Below are 24,403 nucleotides of genomic sequence, written 5' to 3' on the forward strand. Positions count from 1 at the left end.
GCGGGAGGGCGCAGCCGCAGATATGCACGTGAGAAATTAACTCAGTATTTAATCTGAGCTCATCAGTGCTTCCGTGCTTGGTTTCTCTTCCGGTGTTTCGCCCCCGGAAGGACTTCGCCGTCAGCGTCCTTGGATACGTGCTGACATCTTCTTCTTGGTCCTTCGTCTGGAGTGCTAGCCGGACTCTGCGCTCTTCAGTGGCGTATTCCTTTTGGCTGAACTTGGAACTTGTGGGACTTCCATCCCCTCCTCCCTCTTTTTCCTTGTTGGAGTAACTCGCCCAGATGTCAGGCGCATTGGAGAAACCTGAAACGTTTCAATCTCGCGTCTCTCGTCTCCTATGTTACATATATATTGTGTATCCCCTTCAACTAGTTGCAGGTGTTTTTGGTGCTACTCACGTAGCTTCTTTGTTTTCGTGATTTTGGAACTAAAAAGGGATCCCTTTAGACTTTTTCTTATAGTGCAGGTTTTTTACTGATTCATTTTTTTCCCGTGAAGGCTTGGCGGGGCAGCACTATTTCTGGATTCGAATTTCCTCTACATTAAAGGCTGGACACAGAACTTTTGTTGGACATTATCCATTCCATGAGGATTAAGCATTGTTTTTGCTGGGGTAAGCAACGCTTTAACAAATCTCAGTGGATGACTGTTGGGGACTGTGTGTATGGGGGCTGGCACATGTTCTATTGTGATTAATGCCTTTCTTGTTTCTTTTCTGAAGCTGCCAGTACTCCACTTGGGAATTGCTCTCAACAAGACAGAGGAGCCTAGGACTGGTAGTCCACCGCCTTGTGTCCTTTTCCCCCTTATTTTCCCTACCTTCTTCCGGTGTATTTTTCTACTCTTGCCTTAATATGAATGGGCTGGAGTGTTAGATACATGGATAGAGGTATGGGATAATCTTCGTTCCTGTAGTGTTTTGTATTATTGGTGAGTGGGGGCAGAACATCACCCACAGTCTGATGGGAAAACAGAGCATACTAACCAGTCCGTGGAACAATAGGGCATGTCTCCTTTTTATTCTTCTATGGGCTTCCACCTGAAATACATGCCCTACCAGCCTACATATAGAGTGGCAGCAGTTGACACACTTTGTGCCACCTTAAAAGAAATCTGGAGAGCTGCACACATACACCTGCAGTCTACAAAACAAAGCATGAGGAAACAGGCAGATAGGCCTTTATATGTCCTGGGTGACCTGGTTTTGTTGACTTTTAAGAATCTACGTTTGGGGGGCGGTTCAAGAAACTCCAGCCCAGATGAACAAGTTACTTACCTTCGGTAACGATGTATCTGTAAGAAACATTAGTTAGTTAGATTCCTCACCTTAGAATATCCCCAGGCGTCAGACTGGATCCGGAAGATTTTTCGTCAGCAATACCCCTTGCGCGTCGCTAGGCGTCGTCTGCGGCTCCGCGTCCGTCGTCGGCGTCGTGCGCCGGAATGACGTCATCTGAGTACTTAGACGCCGCCCTCGCGCGCTGACGTCAGTTCTTGTACATAGCTTTCCACGCCAGGAACGCAGAGCCATGCAAAGACCGACACTGGTGCCAAAAATAAAATCTAGGGGCCTGAAAAGGATAACCTTAACCCTAGACGTCAGTTCGCAGAACGGGGAGGATGGGTGGGTCGGGGAGGAATCTAACTAACTAATGTTTCTTACAGATACATCGTTACCGAAGGTAAGTAACTTGTTCATCTGAAAGAAACACGTTAGTTAGATTCCTCACCTTAGAATAGATACCCAAGCAATACCATCCCCGGTGGTGGGTCTGCGAACCAAGATCACACCAGAAAGTCCTGGAGGACAGAACGGCCAAAGAAGCCATCCCTCCGGACTTGGCTGTCAAGGCAATAATGCCTGGCAAACGTGTGTAGCGAAGCCCACGTTGCCGCCTGACAGATGTCCTGCAAAGGGACACCCCGTCCCAAAGCAGTAGTAGCCGCCGTGGCCCGAGTAGAATGGGCGCGCAGCCCAACAGGAGGGTCCTTTTTTTGCCAAGGAATAAAAAATTTTGATGCACAAAACGACCCACCGAGAGATGGTCCGTTTGTGCACAGCTTTCCCCTTCTTAGCACCCACGTATCCAACGAAAGGTTGGTCGTCCACCCGGAACTGCTTTGTGCGGTCCAGATAAAAGGAGAGCGCACATTTGGGTCCAGACGGTGGAGCCTCTCTTCCTCTTTGGAAGGATGCGGAGGCGGAAAGAAGGTGGGCAAGGTGACAGACTGCCCAAGATGAAAGGGGGTCACCACTTTCGGAAGAAAGGAGGGACGAGGCCGAAGGACAACCTTGTCCGGATGAACAGAGAGAAAAGGAGGCTTTGAGGATAAAGCCTGGAGCTCACTCACCCGCCTAGCCGAGGTGATGGCTACCAGAAAAGCAGTCTTAAGCGTCAGCAGACGAAGAGGACAATTATGAAGAGGCTCAAAGGGAGCGCACATTTGAAATGTGAGAACAAGATTCAAGTCCCACTGAGGCATTACAAAAGGGACAGGAGGGAACGTGTGAGTAATGCCTTTTAGAAAGCGTGTAACTACAGGGGACTTGAAAAGAGAAGGCTGATCAGGAAGCCGCAAGAAGGCAGAGATGGCAGCAAGATAACCTTTCAAGGTGCCCAGGGCAGAGCCCTGCCGGGCCAAAGAAAGAAGAAAGAGCAGAACCTCAGAAAGAGGGGCGGAAAGGGGATCCACAGCCTTTGCTGTGCACCATGCCACAAATTTGTTCCACCGGCAGGCGTATACCGTCTTTGTGGAGGGACGCCTGGCTGCCAGAATGATATCACAGACTTCAGGAGGCAAGTCAAATGGCATCAACTGCCGCCGCTCAATCTCCACGCATGGAGGTGGAGGCTGGACAGGTTCGGGTGGAGGACCGACCCCTGCTGCTGCGACAGAAGATCCTCCCGAAGGGGCAGACGTATCGGAGGATCGGTCAACATACTGAGTAGCTCGGGATACCAGTACCTTCGTGCCCAATCCGGAGCCCCCAAGATGACTTGGGCCCGGTCGTGCCTGATCTTCTTCAGCACTCTGGGCAGAGGTGGTATAGGCGGAAAGGCGTACAACAGACCGCAACTCCACTTGTGACGAAAAGCGTCGCCGAGCGAGTGCCGCCTTGGAAATTCCAACGCGCAGAACTGCTGACATTGTGCGTTCTCTTCGGTGGCGAATAGATCTAACCAAGGCTCTCCCCACTGCTGAAAGAGACCTTGCGCCACTTCGGAGTTCAGACGCCATTCGTGATCCATCATGCACCGGCGGCTGAGTTCGTCTGCTCTGGCGTTCAGAGAGCCCGCCAGATGTTGAACCACCAGGGTGACGCCCTGGTGTTCCAGCCATGTCCAGAGGCGCAGAGCCTCCTGACAAAGGGTCCACGACCCCACCCCGCCCTGTTTGTTGCAATACCACATGGCGGTGGTGTTGTCCGTGAACACCTGCACGACACTTCCCCTGACAGAGGGAAGGAAGGCTTTCAGTGCAAGTCGGATCACTCTCAACTCCAACAGGTCGATGTGGAGACGAGACTCCGCCGGAGACCAGAGGCCTCTGATCTCCGCCTCTCCCATATGGCCACCCCATCCCAGGAGGGACGCATCCGTCACTACGACATGCTCCGGTTGGGGAAGGGAGAGGCTCTTGCCCTTGACCCAATCGCGGTCCGTGAGCCACCACTGCAACTGCTGTGCAGTGCCCTCCGAGATCAAGACATGGTCGGACAGGTTGCCGTGATGCTGGGCCCACTGAAACTTCAGGTCCCACTGCAGAGCCCGCATGCGCCGCCTGGCGTGATGCACTAGTAGGATGCAGGAGGCCATCAGCCCCAGAAGCCGCAACACTAGCCTGACCGAAATCCAGGATAGAGGCCGAAAGATGGGAATCATGGCCTGAATATCCCGGACCCGCCGTTCCGGTGGATAGACCCGGAACTGCGCCGAATCGAGAACCGCCCCGATGAAGAGGAGCTTCTGAGAGGGACTCAGGTGTGACTTCGGCACGTTGATGGAAAATCCCAGCAAATGCAGGAGATCCGCCGTAGTCTGGAGGTGGGAAACGACTGCCTGGGGCGAGTCCGCCTTCAACAACCAGTCGTCGAGATAGGGGAAGACTGGAACCTCTGATCTGCGCAGATGAGCTGCGACCACCGCCATCACTTTCGTGAACACCCGAGGGGCACTGGTGAGGCCGAAGGGGAGCACGGTAAACTGAAAGTGCTCTTGACCCACCGTGAACCGCAGGTAACGCCGGTGGGACGGGGATGTGGAAATATGCGTCCTGCAAGTCCAACGCTACCATCCAGTCTCCAGGGTCTAGGGCAGCTAGAACCTGAGCCAAAGTTAACATCTTGAACCTTTCCTTCCGGAGGAAGGCATTGACGTTCCGGAGGTCCAAGATAGGGCGTAGGCCCCCTTTGCCCTTCTTGGGAACCAGAAAGTAGTGGGAATAACAACCACGACCTACATCTGGGCTCGGAACGCGCTCGACGGCCCCCTTGGCCAAGAGGGCCGAAACTTCCTCGTGGAGAAGATTCAAATGATCCCCCGAGATACGGTGGTGCTGCGGTGGCATGGCTGGAGGGGTCGTCTCGAAGGAGAGGGAGTAGCCCCTTCGGACGATTTGCAGCACCCACCTGTCCGATGTGATGGACCGCCAGTGGAGCAGGTGATGGCGAACTATGCCGCCCACTGGCGTGGAATGGGCCTGAAAGCTCGGACTAGGAAGGCTTTGAGGCGGATGCTGCCGGGGTGGATGTGGGCTGACCGCGTCATCCTCCAGAACCGCCTCGGCGGAAACCACGTCCGCGACCGCGGGCAGGTTGGTTCTGCGGCTGGTGGCTAGGCGTACGTGAGGAGGCACCCCTTCCTTGGCCACGAAAGGTGGAAGTTTGCGACCGCGGGGCCGAGAGGCCCAAGGACTTGGCCGTAGCCCGGGAGTCCTTCAAGCGATTCAGCGCACTGTCCGCTTTCTCGACAAAAAGGCGAGTGCCATCAAAGGGCATGTCCATGAGAGTGCTCTGGACATCGCCCAAAAAGGACGTGGACCGCAGCCAGGCGTGACGTCTAAGCGCCACTGTGGTAGAAATCGCCCTACCCAGCGAGTCCGTAGTGTCAAGCCCACATCGGATAGCATGTCGCGCTGCATCCCTCCCATCGGCCAGAGCCTGGGTAAGTCGTGTCTGGACCTCCTCCGGACACAGGGGCAGCACGTCCTCCACCGTATCCCACAGAGAGTGGGAATAACGGTCCAAGAGACAGGCGGTGTTCAAAGACCGCAGGCCCAAACTAAGGGAGGAGAACAGCTTTTTGCCAAACTGTTCCAGTCTCTTGGAATCCCGGTCCGGCGGAGCGGTCGGGAAGGAGGATTGGGAGGTAGAGGCCTGGATAACCAGGCTCTCGGGGGTAGGGTGTTGGGACAGAAAACTGGGGTCGCCCGGAGCAGGGCGGTGGCGCCTGGCGACGTTCCTGTCCACAGGAGGAACTGTGGAGGGCTTGGACCAGGTGCCCTGCAGAACGTCAATGAGGGCCTCATTGAATTGCAGCAGAGGCTCAGTGGAGCTTGCTGCAGACTGAAGCACCTCAGTGAGGACGTTAGTCCTCACAGCCACGGCAGGTAGCTCGAGCCCAAGGGCTGCGGCCGCCTTGCGCAGCCCCACAGAGAAAGCAGCACCCTCCTCCGAAGCCACAGTCGGAGGAGAGATGAATCCAGTGTCTGGAGAGGTATCCAGACCACTGGCCTCCCCCAGTTCATCTGCCCAGTCCTGTGACAGCTGAGCCTGAGCGGCCGTAGGATCCTCGGATCCCTCCCATTCGCCCCCATCATCCGATTCCTGGTATGCAGGAGGAAGGATCGGAGCCGGGCGATAGACATAATGTGTCTCCAGCGGCGCCGAACGCGGCGTCCATCGACGCCGTAACGGCGCCGGGCCCGGAGCGGGGCTGAACTGGGGCTCGACGCCGAGCGGAGCCGGCGTCAGAGGTGGTACCGGTGTCGACGCCGGCGGAGGAGGCGTGACGAGGTCGACCGGCGTCGGCAGGGACTCGGGAACGGGTCCCTCGGGCACTTGCGGCGTCGAGGCCGGAGCCGTCGACGGCGCCGGGGCCGCCGGCAGGCAAGGTTGCCCAGTCGGGTCCGCGGGGCCCGAAGGCGCGCCAGCGGGCGTCGACGGCGGAGCCAGGTTCCTCATGGCCGAGAGGAAGGCACTGACTTCCGCCGGCGTCGCGTCAGTCCCAGGGACCGGCGGGTATGGGGACTTGCGCGGCGCCTGCGGCTCCGCTGGAGCCGCGGGGGTGGAACCACCCTGACCCTCGGCCGAGTCGCGCGACCGGCGAGGGGAGTCCGAAGAGCGGTGTCGCCTCTTGGACTTCTTGGAGTGCTTCGACTTACCCGAAGACTTGGAGCCAGACGATCGATGATGACGTCGGCTGCGGCTCCGCGACCGATCCTTGGACGTCCTCCTGGACCGGGATCGAGAGGGGCGCGGAGCCGAGTGGCGAAGCTCGAGAAGCTTACGGGACCGTTCCCGTCTAGCCTTCGAGGTCAGGGCCTTGCAGTCCGAACACGACTCCGCGTCGTGGTCGAGGCCCAAGCAGTAAAGGCACCGGCGGTGATGGTCCGTAACCGACATCAAGCGGTTGCAGTCAGCACAGGCTTTAAAACCAGGCATCCTACCGGCACCGGAGTCGAGACAAGATCAAAAAGGATCGAAAAAAGTTAGTCAAAAAGTGACTAAAGGGGTAGCTCTCCCGGATCTGCGCTTACTGGCGCGGAAAAAAGAAGAACTGACGTCAGCGCGCGACGGCGGCGTCTAAGTACTCCGACGACGTCAATCCGGCGCACGACGCCGACGACGGACGCGGAGCCGCAGACGACGCCTAGCGACGCGCAAGGGGTATTGCTGACGAAAAATCTTCCGGATCCAGTCTGACGCCTGGGAATATTCTAAGGTGAGGAATCTAACTAACGTGTTTCTTTCAGATACGTAGGTCACTTTAAGGTCTTCCAGATAATACGCCCTGTGGCCATTAGATTGGAATTGCCATGCGATTACAATATGCATCCTGTATTCCAAACCTCTTTGCTCAAGCCTTTTGCCTCAACTACACACACCACTCCAACCCCGCTTGTTATTGTTACTTGTAAAGTGCACTATCACCCTACGGGCATCCTGCCGCTATCATACGTGTACCCAACTGAGCTCATGGTACGTGGGGGGGTCTAACCGATTGAGTGAAGTCATGCTCTAGGATAGAGCCATGTCTTCAGCCTCTTCCTAAACTAAAGAAGATCTTCCAGCTGTCTCATCTCGGGTGAAAGATTATTCCAGAGTTGTGCAGCTGCGGTCCTGAAGGCCCTACCTCCTGAATTTGTTTTTTTAAATCTTGGTACCTTCACCAACTTGGCAGAGGAAGAGCGGAGGCTCCAAGCAGGAGCATACCAAGCAAATTTGTTCTGCATTGGTTTAGGTCCAGTCCCATACAGAGCCTTGAATACTATGGTATTTTGTGGCTGATGATCAAGAAGTACGAGGTCCATTGTATCCTTGATTCTAGGAGATGCCAGGGTAAGCTGTTCTATCTGGTAGATTGTAAGGGGTATCCCCAAAGAAGCGTACTTGGGAGCCTGCCCATCATGTGCATTCTCCCTTTCTTTTTCGTTTGTTTCATGACTGTAATCCCTCTAAACATCATCCGGTTGTGCAGTCTACGGGAGGGGGTACTATCACGTGCTGTGCTGATTGTTCCACATGTTTCTCCCTGGTGTCCCTCATTTGCTCACTAGAGAGCTGAATGTGCGGGTATGACTTAAGCATTGCTTGTTGGTGTTCCTGTTTGTGTGCTGGGCTAGTGGTATCTATAATCTTAGGGCTCACATTTTATTGTTTTTAACATGTACTCTTTTTGCCCTCGTACACTTGACGTTCAGTCCTCGACTCGCTGATCGTGTTGTGAAAGTGGCGGTGCGACAGTCATATGATTTGTGACGCGTTTTCAGGTCAAGGAGGCGCAAACTATTTCATTAGCGTCCTTCGTTGTGTAGAGGCTTGATTTCTTTTCCTTGTATTTCCAGATGTTGAAATGGATTCTGGTTCCGACTGTTTCACATCACTTCCCTGTCTTTACCGTGGGGTCCGTTTATCAGAGCGGCCCGACGGAGATTCTCCTCTTCAATTGCTTGAACTGTTCGCACCGCTGAGACCCGTTCTTCACGAACAGCCGAAAGAGTGCTGTTCTCAGCTGTTTGGTCCTGCCCTTCACCTCCTACATACGCCCGCGAGCGCAAGACTGCTCTCGTATTCCTTGTGGCTCATTGTCGCTCAGTATCCCCACTGGTCAGTGCATTGACCCATAGGCAGTTTTACCTCACTGAGCCTCACCGTCATTATTCCCGTGGTCTAAATTCGATGGTTACAAGACTTTGCTTTTATTTACACATGAACAACCCGGTTTGCACTTCAGGATAACGGTATGCAGCCTGCTTGTCCACGCTTTCATGCAGTTCATAGGCACCATGGTTGGATCAACTCCTATGGAGTAATAGGAACCAATGGTGCTTTGTGTTTCCTGGGAACTTTGGTGTGCTGTTTGGATTGTTATGAATCACACTAAAAGGGAAAGCCTTATGCACTGCTATCTATGTTGGAAGTGAATCAGATTGAGTTTACCTTGTGCGAATAGAACACATGTTCTTCGCCCCCTTTATCTCTTTGATCATTAATTGAAGGGCACGTTTCTGGAATACCTTCCCTGACGTTTGGATATATCCTGGGGGAGAACAATTAATAAGTGTCTACAGTTGATGAGCCACTTCACGGCAGGAAGAATAATTCCCTTCATTTCCCTTTTGCCCCTCTTTCCCCTAATGGGTTGACGCCCAGGTCTGTTCTCCAGTCAGTGTTGAGGGTTAACCACAAGTTGAGAGGATGGACTATCTCCGTTTCCGCCATACCTGGGCTTTAGACAAGTGGGATGGTGATAATAAGTATGCCTTTGTCGATAAGGCCAGATTTGAAAATTGAATTAAACATCAGGATATAGAAGTAACAGAATTGTCAGAGTAGTTATCACTTGTCGTTTTAGCCTGAAAAGTGATGGCAAATTGCTACTTTGTGTTGACTTGGGCGAGCTTAATAAGTATGTATGGATCAGCCGCCACTTGCTGCCAAATATAGGGGATATATTGAAGTGTGCTAGTGTTCAGCACTCTAGATTTGTATTTGGTGTACCACCAGGTGGCGTCGCATGAAGGCTCGAGAGCACGGACATCTTTTATCACACTGCTAGGAGTGTATCACTATTAGCATATCGCTTCTGCTCTAGTGTCAGCTGGTTTCCCAAGAATTATGCTCCAGTTGTTTAGAAATACAAGAAATGTAATGCATTTACAATACTATATACCTTTTTTTGGTAATGCTAGGGAGGGCCATGTCAGCATGCTGAATGAGGTTTTGACCACATTAGACTGTAGGGGGCTGAAGATTATGAAACTGAAATGCAAAATAGACGTGAAAAGCATGGCATACCAGGGGGTATACCACCAGTGTGGAATGTGTGGCACCAACAATGAGTTTAGTTAAGATTAGGGTTGATGTTGCCAATCCTGAGAACAAGGACTACTTATGGTCGTTTCTAGGTAAGGCTGATTACTCCATGTACACTGAAGGCAAAATACTCAACATAAGGAAGCTCTTGAGGAATAACAAATGATAAAAGTGTAACAGTGAATTAAGTTAAGCTAGTGTGTTCCTATTCTAAAGCCCGCTGACACTTATGAAAAATCAGTCACCATGACTGATAGCAGTATTGTAGGCATTGGTGCAGTGCTGTTTCAGGAGCACAAAGGGAAGTTGGAGATCGTTGCCTGTGCATCAAGACAGTTACCAGGGACAAAACACAGACTCTCCACAATAGAAAAAAAACAGCTGATTGGTGAGCATGACTTCTTTTTGCCAGTATTCTCATTGATTTGTTAGCTTTTAAAGGTGGTAAAGCTACACTAAGCATTGAGGGGCGGCAATTCAAAATGCAGGAAAGCAACTTTAGACTGCAATATGTCCCAGGTTCTAGAAATGTGTTAGCAAATTATCTGTGCCGGTTGCTTTTATGAGGCGAGGAACAACTGGATATGAATGACAATGATGTGACGAGTACTAGCATAGTCGAGGTGACTGGAGATAGAATTTCTATTGAAGTGTTGAATGTAGCTTTCAGAGCAGACAAGATTTTGGAAGTCAGAGAGTATTGGTGACCGTTACCCAGATAAATAGACATGCCTGACGAAGTGGCAGTATAATGGAAAAATTGTCATGACGTGATAGTATTATCTACCAATGGGATTTGTTAGTATCCACCGGTTTATGAGGGAAGATATTAGATTTGGCCAATGGGGGTCATCCCGGAATGAGTGTTACAAAGCGCAGGATCAGGGCCAATTATTGGAGGGCCAGAGTTGACAGAAGTGTTGAAGAGAAAGAACGTGTGGATGTGCTTCCTGTGCCTGGAGCAAAAATTACAAAAAGCAACAGTGTATTCCACCGCGAATATGGTTAGGGCTTGGAGAAAGGTTACATAGGGCTTGGAGAAAGGTTACATTAGATATATCTGGAACATTTTATCGAAGAGGTTCTCCAGCTCTGTATGTATGCTTAATTGTAGTTCAATTTTCCTCAAGGGCCTGAAGTAAAATTTGTCCGCCATACCATTACTCATTAGGTAACCATTTTTTATTAGGAGATATTTGAGATAGAGCGTTTACCAATAAACCTTAAAACTGATAACGGAAATCACATAGTAACAACATAAATGAGAGAATATTTTGCACAAAGTGGAATTTAAGATACTTGTGCATTGGTTTTTTACCCCAAAAGTAATGTGGATATTGAAAGATTGAATTGTGTCTTGAAGGAAGAAATACAGTTGCCTCAGCATGAACGAAACAAGTGGAAGAAAGCAGCGAGCGAGTGTGGTTAGTACTGGCAGGACAATGGCGCTAGCAGAGATAGACCTTACTGACATGCAGCACAACTAGGATAATGAAGCCTCTTTCTTGGGTAGAGACCACAAGAATTCTGGGAAATTGTGCCCTCTGAGAATGGCCCATGCTTTATTTTTACATTGGCACAAACAATATGCATGTTTGTTTCAATGTACGCATCCGATTGTAAATTCCACAATGGAAAATCTGAACAAATAAACGTACAGATGTACATCTGAATAGCTTTTGGTACTTTGAGATTAATTTCCAGAATAAAAGTAATTATTAACAGATGTGAAATGTAAAATTAACTTGTCCCCTGTTTAAACCGGAAACGGCTCCAACTGCCTCCTGTAGAACAAGTTACTAACCTTCGGTAACGATGTATCTGTAAGAAACATTAGTTAGTTAGATTCCTCACCTTAGAATATCCCCAGGCGTCAGACTGGATCCGGAAGATTTTTCGTCAGCAATACCCCTTGCGCGTCGCTAGGCGTCGTCTGCGGCTCCGCGTCCGTCGTCGGCGTCGTGCGCCGGGATGACGTCGTCGGAGTACTTAGACGCCGCCCTCGCGCGCTGACGTCAGTTCTTGTACATAGCCTTCCGCGCCAGGAACGCAGAGCCATGCAAAGACCGACACTGGTGCCAAAAATAAAATCTAGGGGCCTGAAAGGACAACCTTAACCCTAGATGTCAGTTCGCAGAACGGGGAGGATGGGTGGGTCGGTGAGGAATCTAACTAACTAATGTTTCTTACAGATACATCGTTACCGAAGGTTAGTAACTTGTTCATCTGAAAGAAACACGTTAGTTAGATTCCTCACCTTAGAATAGATACCCAAGCAATACCATCCCCGGTGGTGGGTCTGCGAACCAAGATCACACCAGAAAGTCCTGGAGGACAGAACGGCCAAAGAAGCCATCCCTCCGGACTTGGCTGTCAAGGCAATAATGCCTGGCAAACGTGTGTAGCGAAGCCCACGTTGCCGCCTGACAGATGTCCTGCAAAGGGACACCCCGTCCCAAAGCAGTAGTAGCCGCTGTGGCCCGAGTAGAATGGGCGCGCAGCCCAACAGGAGGGTCCTTTTTAGCCAAGGAATAGCAGATTTTTATACACAAAACGACCCACCGAGAGATGGTTCGTTTGTGCACAGCTTTCCCCTTCTTAGCGCCCACGTACCCAACAAAAAGCTGGTCGTCCACCCGGAACTGTTTGGTGCGGTCCAGATAAAAGGAGAGCGCACGTTTTGGGTCCAGACGGTGGAGCCTCTCTTCCTCTTTGGAAGGATGCGGAGGCGGAAAGAAGGTGGGCAAGGTGACAGACTGCCCAAGGTGAAATGGGGTCACCACTTTAGGAAGAAAGGAGGGACGAGGCCGAAGGACAACCTTGTCTGGATGAACAGATAGAAAAGGAGGCTTTGAAGATAAAGCCTGGAGCTCACTCACCCGTCTAGCCGAGGTGATGGCTACCAGAAAAGATGAAGAGGAGCTTCTGAGAGGGACTCAAGTGTGACTTCGGCACGTTGATGGAAAACCCCAGCAAATGCAGGAGATCCGCCGTAGTCTGGAGGTGGGAGACGACTGCCTGGGGCGAGCCCGCCTTCAACAACCAGTCGTCGAGATAGGGGAAGACTGGGACCCCTGATCTGCGCAGATGAGCTGCGACCACCGCCATCACTTTCGTGAACACCCGAGGGGCACTGGTGAGGCCGAAGGGGAGCACGGTAAACTGAAAGTGCTCTTGGCCCACCGTGAACCGCAGGTAACGCCGGTGGGCCGGCAGGACGGGGATATGGAAATATGCGTCCTGCAAGTCCAACGCTACCATCCAGTCTCCAGGGTCTAGGGCAGCTAAAACCTGAGCCAACGTTAGCATCTTGAACCTTTCCTTTCGGAGGAAGGCATTGACGTTCCGGAGGTCCAAGATAGGGCGCAGGCCCCCCTTGCCCTTCTTGGGAACCAGAAAGTAGTGGGAATAACAACCACGACCTACTTCTGGACTCGGAACGCGCTCGACGGCCCCCTTGGCCAAGAGAGCCGAAACTTCCTCGCGGAGAAGATCCAAATGATCCCCCGAGATACGGTGGTGCTGCGGTGGCATGGCTGGAGGGGTCGTCTCGAAGGGGAGGGAGTAGCCCCTTCGGACGATTTGCAGCACCCACCTGTCCGATGTTATGGACCGCCAGTGGAGCAGGTGATGGCGAACTCTGCCGCCCACTGGCGTGGTATGGGCCTGAAAGCTCGGACTAGGAAGGCTTTGAGGCGGATGCTGCCGGGGTGGATGTGGGCTGACCACGTCGGCCTCCATTTCCGCCACGGCGGAAGCCACGTCCGCGACCGCGCGCAGGTTGGTTCTGCGGCTGGTGGCTTTGCGGACGTGAGGAGGCGCCCCTTCCTTGGCCACGAAAGGGGCGAAAAGCGGAGGTGTGCGCCCGCGGAGCCGAGAGGCCCAAGGACTTGGCCGTAGCCCGGGAGTCCTTAAAGCGGTTCAGCGCACTGTCCGCCTTCTCACCAAACAGGCGAGTGCCATCAAAGGGCATGTCCATGAGGGTGTTCTGGACATCCCCGGAAAATGACGTGGACCGCCTCCAGGCGTGGCGGCGGAGCGCCACCGTGGTGGAAATCGCCCGACCTAGCGAGTCCGTGGTGTCAAGCCCACATCGTATGGCGTGCCGTGCTGCATCCCTCCCATCGGCCAAAGCCTGGGTAAGACGCGGCCGGACCTCCTCCGGACACAGGGGCAGCACGTCCTCCACCGTATCCCACAGGGAATGGGAATAACGGTCCAAGAGACAGGCGGTATTTAAGGACCGCAGGCCCAAACTAAGGGACGAGAACAGTTTCTTGCCAAACTGCTCGAGTCTCTTGGAATCCCGGTCCGGCGGAGCGGTCGGGAAGGAGGATTGGGAAGTAGAGGCCTGGATAACCAGACTCTCGGGGGTGGGGTGTTGTGACAGGAAACTGGGGTCGCCCGGAGCCGGGCGGTGGCGCCTGGCAACGTTCCTATCCACAGGAGGAACTGTGGAGGGCTTGGACCAGGTGCCCTGCAGAACGTCAGTGAGGGCCTCGTTGAACGGCAGCAGAGGCTCAGTGGAGCTTGCTGAGGTTTGAAGCACCTCAGTGAGGATGTTGGTCCTCACAGCCACGGCAGGCAACTCGAGCCCAAGGGCCTCAGCCGCCTTGCGCAGCACCACGGAAAATGCTGCACCCTCCTCCGAAGCCACGGTCGGAGGAGAAGTGAATCCAGCGTCTGGCGAGGTGTCCAGCCCGCTGGCCTCCCCCAGTTCATCTGCCCAGTCCTGAGAAAGCTGTGACTGAACAGCCAGAGGGTCCTCGAACCCCTCCCAGTCGCCCCCTTCTTCCGATTCCTGATAAACAGGAGGAATGATCGGAACCGGACTGTAGAGATGGTAGGTCTCAAGCGGCGTCGGATGCGGCGTCGGCGGACGCCGTGTCGGCGTCGGGTCCGGATGAGGGCTAAACCGGGGCGTCGGCGTCACAGGCGTCGGCGTCGGTGGCGCCGGTGACGGCGTCGGTGGTTCAGGCGTCGGCGCCGGTGGAGGAGTGACAAGGTCAACCGGCGTCGACTGGGGCCCAGGCAAGGGCCCCGCGGGGACCTGCGGCGTCGAGACCGGAGTCGTCGACGGCGCCGGGGCCGGAGCCGCCGGCACGCGAGGTCGCCCAGTCGAGTCCGCGGGGCCCGAAGGCGCGCCAGCGGGCGTCGACGGCGGGGCCAGGCTCCTCATGGCCGAGAGGAAGGCACTGATCTCCGCCGGTGCCGCAACAGCCCCAGGGACCGGAAGGTATGGGGGCGGACGCGGCGCCTGCGGCTCCGCCGGAGCCGCGGGGGTGGAACCACTTGGACCCTCGGCCGAGTCGCGCGACCGGCGAGGGGAGTCCGAAGAGCGATGTCGCCGCTTGGACTTCTTAGAGTGTTTGGACTTACCCGACGACTTGGAGCCCGACGATCGATGGTGGCGTCGGCTAGGGCTCCGCGAGCGATCCTTGGACCTCCTCCTGGACCGGGATCGCGCACGACGCGGAGCCGAGTGGCGGAGCTCGAGAAGCTTGCGGGACCGCTCCCGCCTAGCCTTCGAAGTCAGGGCCTGACAGTCGTTGCACGACTCCGCATCGTGGTCGAGGCCTAAGCAGTAGAGGCACCGGCGGTGGTGATCGGTCACCGACATCAGTCGATGACAATCTTCACAAGCCTTGAACCCAGGCATCCTACCGGCACCAGATGTCGACAGACAAGGATCAAAAATGATCAAAAAAGATTTAGTCAAAAAAGACTAAAAGGGGTAGCTCTCCCGGATCTGCGCTTACTGGCGCGGAAAAAAGAAGAACTGACGTCAGCGCGCGAGGGCGGCGTCTAAGTACTCCGACGACGTCATCCCGGCGCACGACGCCGACGACGGACGCGGAGCCGCAGACGACGCCTAGCGACGCGCAAGGGGTATTGCTGACGAAAAATCTTCCGGATCCAGTCTGACGCCTGGGGATATTCTAAGGTGAGGAATCTAACTAACGTGTTTCTTTCAGATGAAGCGACCACATCACACCCATTTTATCCACCCTCCGTTGGCTTCCCATAGAGGCAAGATCTATCTACAAGACTGCCTGTATCACCCACAAAGCCTTGCACTCATCCTCCCCTCGCTACCTGGCGGATAAACTGAAACTCTCTGGTGGCTCCAGACCATCACGGAATGCAGAAAATTTACTGCTTGAACCTCCCACTTTCAAGAAGGAAAGATCGATGGCCCAATCCTTTTCAGGCAACGCAGTGAGAATTTGGAACTCACTTCCGCCTCAGCTCCGGACCACCACCTCTTCCCAGGCCTTCAAAACTGACCTCAAATCTCTCCTCCTTCAAAGACACTTCCAAATTTAATTCACGCCCTATATTTTCTGAAGGAAGTCCTTTCATTATAGGAAATTCTGTTCTCCATGCCTATAGAAGTGCCTTCCCAGTGTGTTTTGTGTTTTGAGTGTCTGCCATATATTGCAGTATTATACTTTTACTTGTATTTTGATCGCTTTTGTAACATGCACACGTCACCTTTCCTTTTGTAACGTAGCGTTTGCTACCGCTTGTATTTTGTTTGCTTTTGATACATGCACTACGGCCACCACTGCCTCATGTAACGTAACTTCTGTTTTAGTGTTCTGAGTGTCGGCCATTTAGTGCAATTTTTTTTTTCTTTTTACCTCTACATGTACTTTGTATGCTCTTGTAACCTGCACACATCACTTTTTCCGTTTGTAACGTATCGTTTGCTACCTCTTGTAATTTGTTTGCCCTTGATACTTGCACAATTGTCACTATTGCCTCATGTAACGTACCATTTGATTTTGTAACATGCTCACTTGTATTTTTGCTCCTTATGTATCATTACTGCTGCTATTGTGAAGCGCTCTGACACCTTCGGGTAAAGTCCGCGCTATATAAAAACGCATTAAATAAATAAATAAATCACCGACACCTCTGGTTAGCCCAAAACCACGGTACCGGCCGGCTGGAGAAGAGCTCGCAAAAAGCACGTGTGGACTCCGCAGCCAATCAGCACTTCGGACTCCTGTGCGGTGCCCTTGGATTGGCTGAGAGCACCGCAAGGCTCCAATCCTCGGCCCCATGCACATTAAGAGTACCGCCCAGAGTACGTCCAGCCGTGTCATTGGTTGTTATGCGACCCGGAAGTGCTAACACCTGTTAGAAGATGAACGTGAGACATTAAACTGGATTCAGGGTCTGTGCGTGTAAGTAGCGCACCTCAGAAGCGGGGATTATTGGAGGTGAGATCTGCAGTCACTGCCCGGGGTGGGGGGAGCGGACGGGCTCTTCAGCGCCTGATGATGGGTTACCAGAGGGAGGCTTGTGGTACAGGGGGTTAGGTTGGTGGGTATACCCGTGCATAAGTGCCCCAGCGAGCTGCACCCCACACCTCTAACCCCAGCCCCCTCCAGCTTCTCATTTATTCCGGGCCAATAACGGGACTGCTACCAAAACCTGCCCAGTAAACACAGCTGATAACTAGTGAACCAAGCTTGAAACCACACAAGCTCGGATGCTGTTATTTTGTCTTTTACTGCATCTCCTAAAACAATGTGTTTCAGTCCCTTAAGTTCATTTTCACCCGAACATTTGTTTTTCAAAAATTAACACCTGATGATTTTATGCCTCCTTTTACTACATACTTTAATAACCACTTTAAAGTATTTCTAGTGGGATAAAATCCACCCTGCTGGACATAAAGAAGGAGTTCAGTGATTATATAGAGGAACGAAGTCAATCAAACGCCTAGCTCATTTATAAGGTCCTGGAACTCCGAGGTGACTTGCAATAGTCCTAAAATGCGCGGCAGTGGTTGTTTATACCATGTAACACGCCGTGACTGCATCGCCCTTCCTGTTAACCGCCTCAATTCTTGCCTTTCCTGTTCATCGCAGACAAGAAGAATAAAAACCGAGTCTGCGCTGCAATATTAAAAACCCCAGAAGGCAGTTAGTAATTTTTGCAAAATCTTATTTGAATCAGTTTAATAGCTTACAAAAATGCTGTAGCTCAGATAGTGTAGAAACATAAAGAGATTCTATCATTCCTGTAAAGCCCCAAGGAAGGAAAAAGTAGACATTTTGCCATAGACATCTCCTTTCTTCAGATCGCTTTTTTTAATAAGAAAAATATATCAGAAGAAAGAAAAGACAATTCCCATTTTCCCTGTTTAAACTGCAGCTGTAATAAGGCTCAGTGACATGCCTATCCCCTCGACTGCTGGCATTGTGATTTCTAAACTGTAATAACATATTACAGCGGAGCAGGAACATCTTTTCTAGCTAACGGGCGACAAGGGGCATCACAACTCACCTGCAACAATGAAATTAGAAACTGGCTTTTACACAGGGAATGCAGGCTCCCTTGTATTATGATCCTATTTCGTCAAGGGTTGTTTACTCCCGGCCTTCATAAAGCATGTCACGCAGTAGTGTGCTGTCTTAAGGCACTTTTGACTTGTAGGACACGTGTTTGCAAGTCCAGGAGTGCGTGAGTGGACTATGGGAGATGGCGTGTTCCACCCTGACCGGGAGGCTCCAAGCGCCTGCAGCACTTTTCAAAGTTCGTGCACCAGTTCTGTTGTGGCTGAATGGTTTCCACTTACTGTAGGTATCTTTTAAAGGGGCCATTCATACTTACAGAAAATACAACAGAACTCTTTGCCCATTCCTGCATGGCTTACCATCCAGAATGCTCCATGGTTCGATGGTGTCTGCTTGGGTTTTGGCACACGCGGTGACCTCATCCACTGGCTGGGACCTTCAATGGGGACAGACACCGCAGTGGGTCAGCAGTCGGTAGGAAGTTGCCAATGGCGGAGGCACCCATCTGACTGGGCAAGGCGGCCAAAGGTTACATGGGTGCACTCCTGAGGAGTCCCTGAAAAAAGGTAGGAGTTTTGTCATAGGAGTTGAGATTTTCATACCTCTGCAGCACTGTAGGAAGGTTTTTCAGTGACAGGCAGTTGTTCTATAGTTTAAGTGGAGTGACAATGTTAATTCTCCTGGTGTTCGGCTTTTTCGAATTTGAAAATATCGTTTTTTGGCAGCCTGGCAAAGCGACTGGCCAAGGCAGAAGCCGAAGCCAGATGGTTGCTTTGCTGTGGTTTCACATTTCTTGCTTTCCACTCTCCCTAACAAAAATGAATGTGTCCTTCTGTAACGAAACTGGTTCATTTAAAGCGCTCCGATACCCGATGTCTCGGGTCTAGTTCGCAATATATAAAACAAAACAAAAACTCTATTGCTCCAAGCAAGTTGTACCTCAATCAATGCCACCATAAAAGTTTACATTCAGTGGCAAATTGGTTTATTTTTTTATCCTAACGTTTAGGACTTGGATCAATTTAATTGCTTTACTATTTACTGCATAGAATAATTCACTTGCAGTCAGATGGGCACACATTTGTAGCACAATCCTTAAAACATGACCAGTGAGGCTCCGTCAAGACTGTAGATGGCACAGTAGCTCGGGAGATTCTTTTCTCTCTGGGCCTCATTGAGTGAACTCTCTGTAAGAATCTGTCTTTGTTCTAAAAAAAAAAACACCTCCTTTTGCCCCACTGGCTTGCACTTTAGTACTGGATCTAAACGTTGTCACCACTATCAACAGTTAGATCAGCAGCTGTGTGCCTAGATTAGAATTTATGGAATATCTTTAATTGAATTCTCCAACTGTGACCTTGTCTTTCATCATTACATCAATTATAAACACGGCCACTTAGTGATTTTTTTTCACTTGTATCATAAATGTCACGGCGAGTGTGTAATACTTGTTTTCTATCGTCAGGTGCCCTAATTTAATTAAATGTAAATTTGAAACTAGAGTTAAGCTGCGGTTTCTATTTATCTAACTGATTATTGCTTTGAATGGCAAGAGGTGATATATTTACCCTCTAATGATTTAATTTGTAAGTGTTTGCTTTGAACGTGGCTTTCACAGGTAAGATTGAATCAAGGATATTACGGCGGCATAGGATGGTAAAAGATGTTAGTCACTAAGGTAGGCTGCCTCGATAGGTTTGCTTATACGACAAATCCAATCACATTCGTTTTTTTGCTGTTTATAAAAATAGGTTTTCTGTGACGCTAAGAAAGCTGGAGTCTGCAGAGGAGCCCGGCTGTGCCATGGACACATCTGACCCCGGGAGCGCCCCCGACGGTGAGGAGCAAACCGTGGAGCAGAGACTGCGAACCCGCTCCAACCCTGAGGGGGCTGAAGACCGGACCACCAGCGCTCTCACCAGCGTGGGCAGCCGCAGTGAGGGCGAAGGAGAAGCTGCCCGGGTCAGCGACGGACAACCTGCTGCAGCCCCTGCCAATGGCAAGGAGTGGCAGGTGCCTGTGCAGACCCTAGATTTCCAAGTCCGGACACCCAGAGTGAACTGTCCAGAAAAGCTGGTAAGAAAATAGCCTAGATGGAGCATAGCCTCTTAGGAGAACCAAGAGCGTGTGTATTCTCTTCATAGGTCGGCATCATTAAGTCACCAATGGTCAGTGCTTCACACAAAACAACGTCCGCATTCTAAGCCCAACCATGTGAGTGTGTTTGGGGGGGGGGGGGGGGCAGGGGAAGGAAGAGAGAGAGGTTAATGGAAATATCAAGCTAACAGAGAAACGTGCGTATACATTAAATAGCATTACTGAAATAGTACACGCGAGCATATTACTCATCCTTCTTCGTGAAAAAAAAATATAATTTACAAATTCAATAGTTGTGGCAATCCCACATGTGGTTCGCACTTCACTAGTGCAGCTACTGAGCTTGATTCGGATACAGTTAGCTCTGTCCCCTGGGTGTCAGACAGATCTGTGTGTGCAGAGAAGTGAGTACCTCAGTCAGAATGGCAAATTCACCCACCTCTGATGGACTAGCGGAGGATAAATCAGGACTAGAGTAAAGACTATGTATTGTCTCAAATTGTGTAACATTATGTTGTGACTCCCATGGAAACTTTCCTCTTGCCAACTCCTGGTTGAAAGCGAAGTCATGTTGTTGGGGCATTTAGACACTCTTAAGACCCCAACATCTACCATCTTGGGAGGCGGCACTGCTTTTGTTTACCTTTACCACGTTGATAGGTTTGTAAAATATGCTGTTCCCTTTCTTTACCATCCTAATGTTAATATCGGTTAATGCAATGTCAATGTATGCCATGATATATGCACGCCTAACAAAGTCAACTCTGGAATGGAAAAGTTGGGAGAACATGGTGGCCGCCCGTCGCTAGGCTCCGCTGAACATGCCACCACCATAGCAACTTATTGACACTCCCCCCACCACTCGGATGTGCCTTACCAAGTCGTTTTCGTTTTTCTCCGCGGTCCCGGCGGTGAGGCGTGAGGAATCGCTGCAGGAAGAAAGCGGGGATACTGTTGGTCTTAAGCCACCCTGGAGCTGCGGAAGAGCCACAGGGCCGCGGCGCCGCAAGGTCTCCTTAGGAGCAGCAGGAGCAGCATCTGTACAAGCGCTGCTCCCCCAGCGGCAGACGGAGTGGTAGACACAGTGGAGCTTCTCCAGTTCCTAGAGGAAAAAAAAGTAAAATCTCCCCGGCAAGGGCAGCGGGAGGAAGTAGAGGACTGCCGGTAAGTCTGCTATATCCCAAGTGGTGGGGGAGCAAGTCTAGAAAGACCAGGGAGGCAGTGGGAGCAAGTCTGCAACCCTGCAGAAGCTATTGACATCGACCTAAACCTGGACTTTTCCATTTGAAATTAGATCAGAACTGGCACAGGCAACCCTGGATAGACAGTGGGAATTGGGGAAGCGCCTCGAGGAGTTTCGGAAAAATGGAGCATCGCACAGCCCAAATTCCCAGCTGCCTGCAGAGTTATGCATAATAAAAAAGAGCATTTTCTGAAAAGTGTTAACGAGGCCGATGACCTTCTGGAAGTTATCAAAAAGGGGAGGGAGGTACCTTGAGACTGACATATAACACAAGAGTTGAGGGGGTAGGAGATGGGGAGAGATTTTGGAGAGGGTGTAGCCTTACGGCTAGAGCGGTCGACCTCGAAGCTGGGGAACCGGGTTAGAGTCCCAGCAACTGACACTTAAACATCCTTTGATTCTTGGCAAATCACTTAATCTCCCTGTGCCTAACAAAAATGAATGCGTCCATCTGTAACACAACTGATACTCATGTAAAGCGCTCTGATACCCGATGTCTCGGGTCTAGTTTGCACTATATAAAACTCTTAAAATAAAAAAATAATAATTTCAAAGCATCATCTTTGGTGTTGAGTGTAAGTTCCAACGTCCAAAAGCACATATGTAACAGTACTTTTATGTCGATCAAAACCCAATCACATGCCCTTGCGCTGACGTGACTTTAAGTGAACACACTAGAATTGTTCACCTTTGACATCAAATGTTATTTTTCCTGAGATCCTTGCTATCGTGTTAGCAGTGGAACAATCTTAAGCGGGTAAGAAATCATAGTTTTACATGCGGAACCAAGATTTTCCTAACCTCGGATCAAAAGTTATAGGTCGTACAGCAGTGAAAAGATCCCTGCATTTCTTAAGTCAAGCATGCATAAAGTGAGCGAGAGAGAGCTTCCCTCTTAAGATCTCACACAAGACTGACAAAATGGCTGAAAGAGAGCTCCCTATGGAACCTACAATAGCACGAGTCATACCACGTTGGGTAGGGAGGGTTTCTTTGACATCTCACAGTAACACTTCTCATGCAGGATTAGTGTCAGCAAGACATTGTTCTAGGAACAGAAGCGTGAGGAAGTGAGTTGTCTTACACAGTTTAAAACGCAACATATCCCATTGTAAAAGTGAGAAAGCACTGTGTTGCCGTCCAGTGTGTGCTATAACTTGTGTATTAAAGAACCCTGACCAAACACACTTACAGTGACTGCTTCTTGCTTTTTACAGGTTATCTGCCTTGATCTGTCTGAAGAAATGGCGTCCCAGAAGTTGGAGTCTTTTAATGGGTAATGTAGGGGTTTTTGTATGCATCATGTTTGGGTAGTTTGTTGCACAAAATGCAGTTGTATAAAAACCCACACTTCACTGGGACACCTGGATTCAGGAAATATTTCATAGATGAAAGTGAAATATGGAAAATGTTTCATGGTTCCATGTGCAATTGGGTTTCGTCATCCTAATAACAGTTTCAAATCATTCTGCAGAGGTTTAATATTTTTAAATCAACATTTTACTCCAGAACGGTAAAGAGAACCTCCCCATTCGATTTCTGATCAGGGCTCATTTTAGCTTCGTCTTGCACCGAACAGCTTTACAGTCTCTCCCTTTTTTTAATCAAAAAGTATAAAGCAAAACATGTTTTTCCACCTAAAATTCAGCATTTTTATCTACATAATTATTTTACTAATCTTTATTTTAGGAAGACTACCAAACAGTATAGTTAATTAATCCATTTAGTATTTTCAGCAACATTTTCCTGTTTAAAAATGCACCTATTTCAAGCTGCTTCAAAATAAACCTAGAATATAAAAACATGCATAACTGGTAACTTGTAATTTAGTGTTTTATTTCTGTCTCTGCATTGGTGATACATACAAGCCACTACTGTCACCCTACCAAAAATAATTATTGCGCATGCTCTGCCTTCTTGGCTAATTGTTCTTTTTATTTGATGGATTTTCCTACTAGTAAGTCAAGGTTTTCAACCAATTGGAGCTGCCAGTACTGAGAGCATATTTTTTCCATCAACAAAGGCTTTAGATGCGAGGCCTGAAACGAAAAAAAGAGCCTGTCCACAGTGGGTTACTGCAGAGGTTGCCATAAAAATTACAGGGAAATAACTAAGTAAATATTCTATATCCTTGGCGTTGAGAAATATCAGATTCAGTGTCTGCAAAGGCTGGAGAATGCCCAGGCCCGATGATGCCATGAACTCAGTTTAGAGATTACACATCTGGTCTGGTGGACCTTGGTTGGCCATCAGAAGCTCATCATGTAGGTTTAAGATTCTCTTGCCTGCATATCAGGCCTTTTGCAAACAATGACCCTTATTTCTGCAAAATAAGGATAGTCCCCATCCTTTGGTGAGGAATGGTGTGCCTTTCAGTCCCTTTCCCTAAACATCTTCAGGATCCTTAGGGCCTGGTTGGAGGGTTGATTATTTTAGGCCTTTGCTTTTAGATCAGAAATAGCCTCCTAGCACCACATCAGTACCGCCCCAAAGACCTGTTTATTAGACCACATCTCTAAACACAGGTAATGATTCATGCAGCTGCATGAATATCTATGGTATACAAGTGCTCTCTGAATTGCATAAAACTAATCAGAGCAGTGGTGTTAAGCTTCTGGTACCAGCTAAAGGACCTAGTGATAGCGGGGACATCTTTACTACCTTAACTTGTGCCCTGGGGCTACTCGTGAAACTCCTTGATGTCAAGGCGAGCACATTTATCAGTTTTTAAAAAGTTATGTAGGTTTCTAGCGGGAGCCAATGAGGCTTAAGAATGGTTTTATGTATCTTATTTCTTAACTCCTACCATACAACAGGCTGAATTGCGTAGGTTGGCTTCCACTGTTCTAATAAGGACTTCTGAATCGCTAGAGGAAGCGAATATTTAACAGCTGACCAACCTATGAATGAACTGCAACTCTCGAACAGTGATTGGGTAGAAGGTAGTTTTCATGATTTAAAAAAAAAAAAGGGTAAAAATGAGGCGGAGAGAATCCAAGGCAAATAGAAAACCAGAGTAGGTATGATTCCAAATGGGGCATATTGTTGAATTAATGTTTCGTGGGAGATTTGCCAGCTGAGAGAATTCTATCTTGTATGGGTTAAACTGAAATGAGAATGAAGCATCTATAATATGTCCAAGTTCTGACTCAATGAGAAGGGGGTGACCTTCAGATGATGTCGAGAGATCTCTACATACTGACGGAGACA

General features: G+C 50.2%; 2 protein-coding genes across 3 annotated transcripts in view; one reads left to right on the plus strand and one right to left on the minus strand.

Annotated features, from left to right (window-relative positions):
• USHBP1 (USH1 protein network component harmonin binding protein 1) overlaps positions 1 to 24,403 on the minus strand; it is a 291,429-nt gene that overhangs the window by 232,484 nt on the left and 34,542 nt on the right. The gene's annotated exons all lie outside the window — the stretch shown is intronic.
• The window catches only part of BABAM1 (BRISC and BRCA1 A complex member 1), a 34,177-nt gene continuing 26,411 nt past the window's right edge, over positions 16,638 to 24,403 (plus strand). The window contains exons 1-3 of one of the 2 annotated variants that reach the window (XM_085638303.1): positions 16,638 to 16,770; positions 19,605 to 19,929; positions 22,411 to 22,469. In XM_085638303.1, the coding sequence (XP_085494429.1) occupies positions 19,657 to 19,929; positions 22,411 to 22,469 (332 nt within the window). In that variant the 5' untranslated portion in view covers positions 16,638 to 16,770; positions 19,605 to 19,656. The remainder of the gene's footprint in view (positions 16,771 to 19,604; positions 19,930 to 22,410; positions 22,470 to 24,403) is intronic. The other variant, XM_085638304.1, reaches the window with a different exon arrangement.

This window comes from Triturus cristatus, chromosome 12 (genome assembly GCF_964204655.1).
Source record: "Triturus cristatus chromosome 12, aTriCri1.1, whole genome shotgun sequence".
Lineage (NCBI taxonomy): Eukaryota > Metazoa > Chordata > Amphibia > Caudata > Salamandridae > Triturus > Triturus cristatus.